The sequence below is a fragment of the Phaseolus vulgaris genome, chromosome 8, assembly GCF_000499845.2.
Source record: "Phaseolus vulgaris cultivar G19833 chromosome 8, P. vulgaris v2.0, whole genome shotgun sequence".
Taxonomy (NCBI): domain Eukaryota; kingdom Viridiplantae; phylum Streptophyta; class Magnoliopsida; order Fabales; family Fabaceae; genus Phaseolus; species Phaseolus vulgaris.
The window spans coordinates 47,584,073-47,590,362 of NC_023752.2; the positions used below are offsets into that span (position 1 = coordinate 47,584,073).

The following is a 6,290-nucleotide window of genomic DNA, read 5'->3' on the forward strand; positions in this document are numbered from 1 at the left end:
TTTTTTGTGTTTTGACTAAGCATTAAATGATTTTATAACTGATTACGCTCCAATTTTAAATGCTTTGATCAGTCTTTGAATGCAATAAATAGTTTGTTCAGTTTATGTAACAAACAAGAACTGAGATTTAATCAAAGAAAAAAGATTTGAGTTTTTCACTGATTTTGCTCTTGAAGAGTTGGAGTTTGCTTTGAGTTTGCTTGGATCAAGAGAGTGTGGAATAGGATTTTCATCTTGTATTGATTTCAGATCTTTCTGTAACAAGTGTAATCCTTTTATACTTTGAAAGAAACTCTGTGTGTAAAACTGAGAAATGTTGTGTGTTCTTGAGGTTGTCAAGATCTGTTAGAATGGATGGCTTTAAACTAGAGGGGGGGGGGGTGAATTGTTTAAAGAGGGTTTTCGCAAACTTTTAAAACAAGAATGAAATTATCTCAAGAAACAATTGATAAGAAATTCAGTTTGCCAAAACAACAATAAAAAACAGCAGTACCAGAAAAACAATCGGTTGTTTCACAGAAACAATCGGTTGTTTATACCAGCAAACAACAAACAAAAACTGAATTTAAAGAGTTAGGGATAGAGAGATTGCACATAGATATACTGGTTTACTCCAAATCCAGAGCTACATCCATTCCTTTAAGAAACTCTGAGGAAATCCACTAAGCAATCACACCTTGATCACTTACACCACAACCAAGAAAGTGACCTTGAACACCTCAAGACACACACTCTTCTTGGCCAACACACCAACACTAAGATTGTTGATCTTGATCCCCTCAAGAACACACAACCAATCTCAGCAAACACAGAAACGAAACTTGTTTCACAATGTACAAGGATTACACTTGTTACAGAAGATAATCTGAAATCAATACAAGCATAATCCTATTCCACACACTTTGATCAATCACAAACTCTAAGCAATCTCAGCTCTTTGAAAAACTCAAAAACTCTTTTCAAAATCTTGTAAAAGATTGTTACTCAAATCTGTTTTTCTGAATTTATTCAAAGATGTTGTTTGTTATCAAATCTTAACAAACTCTTAAATTGCATTAATAGATTGGTCAAAGCATTTAATGACTGGAGCATAAGCAGTTAAATCATTTAAAGCTCAGTCAAAGATAAAATAATTTTTCTGTTATGGTCCCAAAACAAACAATCGGTTGTTTCCTCGAATCAATCGGTTGTTTTGGTTTTAACTGCTCAACCATTTGAAAAACAGTTTTCAATCTTTTCTCAAAACATCTAAGTATAAACAATCGGTTGTTTCGACAAAACAATCGGTTGTTTTAACTTAGTTTGAAGAACATTTTACTTTCAAAAAGATTGAAAATGCCTATGCTTTAGATTTAATCAAAAGGTGGATTACAACACTCAAACTACCCCAGAACTAAACTAAAACAACACAGCAACAACAAGCACAACAAAGGCTTCAACATCCTTCAAAGGATTTGGATTCTTCAAAGCTTGAACACCACTTAGTTCAACAAGATCAACATTCTTAGTGGTGTTTTGTGCTGAGCCAAAGGAAGTGTGTGTCTTGAGGGGATCAAGGTCACTTATTTGGTGGTGTTGTAAGTAATCTTGGGTTGATTGTTTAGTGGATTCCCCAGTGGTTTCTGGGAAGACTGGATGTAGCTCTTGGTTAAAGAGTGAACCAGTATAAACCTCTATGTGCATTCTCTCTATCCCTTGAACTCTTTAATTTCAATTTATATTTGTGAACTGGTATAAACAACCGATTGTTTTTCTGGTATTGTGCTAATTTGCTTTGTGTTTTTGGCAAACTGATTTCTTAATCAAGTTTTCTCGAAGTGATTTCATTCTAGATTTAAAAGTTTGTGAAAACCCTCTTTAAACCATTCACTCCCCCCTCTAGTTTAAAGCCATATACATTCTTACATCTTTGACATAAATATTTTCCTCTCTTAATATTTTTTCAAAATTAAAAATTAATAATTAGTAGTATTTTTATTCTAAATTTTGATAATATAAGATATAGAATATTAAAAACTTATATATATATATATATATATATATTTTGTAATTATCTTTGACATAAATATTTTTCTTCTCTTAATATTTTTTCAAAATTTAAAATTAATAATTAGTAGTATTTTTATCTTAAATTTTGATAATACAAGATATAGAATATTAAAAACTTTTATATATATATATATATATATATATATATATATATATATGATATGTTAACATATTTAAAAAATAACCCATTTATGATTAAAGATGATAAATACATAACTTCCTCACATCATAATAAACAAATATAAGATAAATAATAAATGTTACATAATAACATAGTATAACAAAAAGTTATAGTTATTAATTTGTTCACTTAAACTAGTTATGTAACAATAAAATTATTATTCTAAAAAATCATTAAATATAATTTCATTATTTTTAAAACAAAGAAGAATATTTAAACAAAAATATATATTTAAAATAAAACAATATATATCCCATAAAATATTTTATTAAAACAAACAAATATTTAAACCAAAAATATATTTAAATTTAAATAACACCTAATATATATTTTCTAAAATAATTTTTTATAAAATCAATCAATTGATTGTCATTTTAAAAGATAATTAATATCTTTATCATACACATAAAATATTTTATTTGTTAAATATTTTTTTAATTCAAATATTAGTAGACAAATTTAGAAAATAAAAAAAAAAACTAGAATTGAGATAAATAAGAATACTATTATGATTGTAAAATTGTGAAATTAGCCCCATTTGTTCTTCTATCGTACATGTTTTATAGTTTTTTTTTTCTCTCAAGATCACAAATAGAGAAACTTGAAACTTTGATCTTGTTCTAACATCTTAAAGGAAGAAAAAACTTCATCCTCTCTCCTAAAACGTTGTTACATTAGGTTTATCGATAAAAAGAAGGACGTCAAAAAATGTTTTACCGAGCCCCACTATGACTGTCAATATTCTTTTTCAAAGCTTAATTGGCTTCAAATTGGAACTTTAAAAACAAATCATTCCATTATATATCCTTAAAGTTTGTATCTTTCTCAATGGTATGTGTTTTTTAGTTTCATGTTATTTTTATCTTTAATACTTTTTATAGTTTATTTCATAATATTATCACTTTAACAAAATAACAAAAATACTTGTTTTTACCAGTATATTATAATATATTTTGTATCTAATTCTAAATACTTAAATAAATTGTTTCATCGAACAATTTTAAATGAATTACAAAAACTCAAAGAATATTTAGAAAAGGATAACAATAATTTGTATAATAAATATTTTTCAATATGGTATTCTTTTTCCTTTTTTTGTTTACATTAAAAAAAAAAGTGGTAGTATTAATTACAATATCCTTTTCTTACTCCTCTAATTTGGGGAGTATATCAAGTGGGAGATTTATTTATGATAACCAGAGCCACATATTTATGAATTATAAAGCCCAAGACGTTATCAAAATCAAATATGGTCCTAATCTCTTATTTAACACGAGATACCCTCAAAATTTGGCTTCTTTTAGGAGTACGTTACTCTTCGTGTCTGCGTGGTGAGATTGACCCAAAACAAGGTCAGTTATCTCGTACGTTACTCATATTTAGGAACGTTATTTCATGCTTATCTGTCATCTAACTAAATTATAAATGCCATCTTGGTTACTATTCTTTTCCCATTTGTTTCTTCACTTTTGTTTTACCCATTTCAGTGCTTCCAATTGTGCAAAGAGACATAGTTATGCACACGTTTCATACAAATTGAACCACCATTTATATTACATGTTTCAGGTATGCAAGACACTCTAGCCCTTTAATTCATTCTTTTTATATGATTTGGTTTGGTTTTTCTTATATTCGTAATTCTCATAAACTCAATTCTTCTCTTCAAGTAGTTTTCATTCTCTCCGTTTTTTCTGTTCCTTTCTGATGGGTTAATAGATGGTTTGGTTTGGTATCTCTCTTACTTTCTCGTGTTGCATAAGACAAAAGTTTACACAATATAGATTATGCCCAATATTCCGTCTTCTGTTTGGATGTTCTTTTCGTGTCAATTGTGTTTTTTATTTGTTAAGTATTCTGGGAAGTTTGAATTTTGAATTTCAATTCATTTCTACGATTGATCATACAAAATTTTTTAGGGCATCATCGTTTCGGCAATCATCAATGCCAACTCTGTTTTCTTAGAAGTGAACCCTTCTGACGCGTAAACCTTTTTTCGTATCTCTCATTTTTTATTGGTATAAAAAAATTAAATGATTGCTAATTTTTTATTCAACAAATGTTCCTAGCAAATTTAGTAAAGGACATCTAGGTGTCTTTGGCGTGATACAGATATGAATAAGTTTGTTTCACATTCGAAATCAACAAATCTACAACTATTTTTTCTGAAATAAATTATTATATTATAATCAAATAATGATTTAAGTATTAAAATGAATATAACCAGAGTCAATATATATATATATATATATATATATATATATATATATTTATTCAGGGTATTCAGCCTTGGGTTTACCAGTGAGCACAAACTTATAGTAAAACAGTGCTTCTGTGAAATTTATATTTTTTGCACTGAAATCAATCTCAGGAAACAGGGTAAGAGTTTACATAGTATGGGTTGAAATATTTTTAAAATACTCTATAGATAGATAGATATATAATATAGATAGAGTTATATAAGGTGTGAAGGATATAAGTAGTAGCTAGTACATTTATCCGATTAACATTGCTCTGTAGTAGAAACACTATTTTATTATTCCATTCTTCGCTTTTGAACTGAAAATGTGACACTATCGCTCTTCTGTTTGTCATTTAATGTGTCTTCTGATATGGGAATTCGAAATTTTCACAGGCCACTGGTGTGAATCGGATTCTGCTACTCAAGGACAGAAGAAACCAATTGAAACTCAACCTTTACGCCACTTTTAATATCTCTCTCTGTTGATTCTTTTCAACCCTTTCACCCTTCACCAAAACCTACCCACTTCAACTTCTACCTTGTTCACATCTCCATTATTCAATTTTACACTCCCTCCCCATTATAATTTTGAAAAAATTTCACACTCTAGTGTTCTCAAGGATCTTTTTCTGTGTCTCCTACTTTGTTCTTGATAATAGAGCCAAAGGGTATCAAAGTCCCATCTCCATTTTCTTCACCTTCACAACCCATCATGGTCTTGAGTAGCCTCATAATCCCTCCAAAGAGTGACGGCTATATATGCAGTGACAGATGCATGGACCTCCAAAACACAGACCATGTTGTAGATAACCAAGAGACCTATGGGAATGAGGCCAAGGCCATGAACAACACCAACAGGAAAGAGAACCGAGTTTTCCCTCCCCCAATACCTTTGCTAGCTCGAACTCAGAACTTGGCCGCACACATGCCGTGGGTGTTGAAGAGGTACTACACAAGCGAGGGAAGGCTGATTCTGAAGGAGAAGAAGGTGAAACACCATGAGTACTTTCGCGCACACAGAGCCAATGGTCGACTCACATTGCACCTTGTTAACGTTTCCTATGATGACTGTGAGGAGTACTTTGAAGAAACAGATCCAACTAGTCCACATGAAGAGGTTTGTATTAATAACGTTACTCATGATCACACTGACATTGTTAGTGCTAGTAATGATAAGTTTGATGATGTTGAAGAGGAGAATGTGAGTAGCAATAGCAGTGTTGCTGATGAGTTTTCTTTGGAACATGATAGGGATGTTGTACTAGATAATGGCAGTGGTAGAGTGAAGCTTTTGAACTGCACCAGTGTAAGATCAGGTCCAGCATGTAACATTTTTGGGGTGCCACTCACTGCATCCCATTAGAACGGTTCAAGGTTGATTAATTAGTCGAGTTTATAATGACTTTATCATTTTGCAGTTTTGGTTAACTTTGTGAAGTAAGAATTGAAATTTAATTGGTTAATTTTGTTGATCACTTTGCTTCTCATAACTAGGGATAGCTCTTGCCTTTATTAATTGGGTTCTTCTTAACTTTCTCCGTAACCAAATTGATAATCAACTTAATTCTAATCAATTTCATCTTCCTAATCTTTTCATTCAGAAGCTTGAAATTTATAATAAAAAAAACATGGCTTATGTTCAGGACTAGTATATGGGTGATTGGTTCCATCCATGTACTTCAAAGTAGAGGAATTAGCTACTAAGTAGGTGAATTATTGTATAATTCAAATTTATTATGTGCATAATTTGTTTATAATTGAAAACTACAAAATTTCAGCATCACTACATCAATGCATTCTTATTTGAAGAGATAGAAAAGT

At 30.2% G+C, this 6,290-nt stretch overlaps 1 protein-coding gene across 1 annotated transcript; it reads left to right on the plus strand.

The window, feature by feature from the left end:
- Window positions 1-3,638: 3,638 nt before the first annotated feature.
- LOC137825866 (uncharacterized) lies at window positions 3,639-5,944 on the plus strand. Its single transcript, XM_068631659.1, has 2 exons — window positions 3,639-3,796; window positions 4,863-5,944. Exon 2 carries the CDS (start codon window positions 5,182-5,184, stop codon window positions 5,830-5,832), a length of 651 nt encoding a protein of 216 aa, XP_068487760.1. The 5' UTR covers window positions 3,639-3,796; window positions 4,863-5,181; the 3' UTR covers window positions 5,833-5,944.
- Window positions 5,945-6,290: the final 346 nt, after the last annotated feature.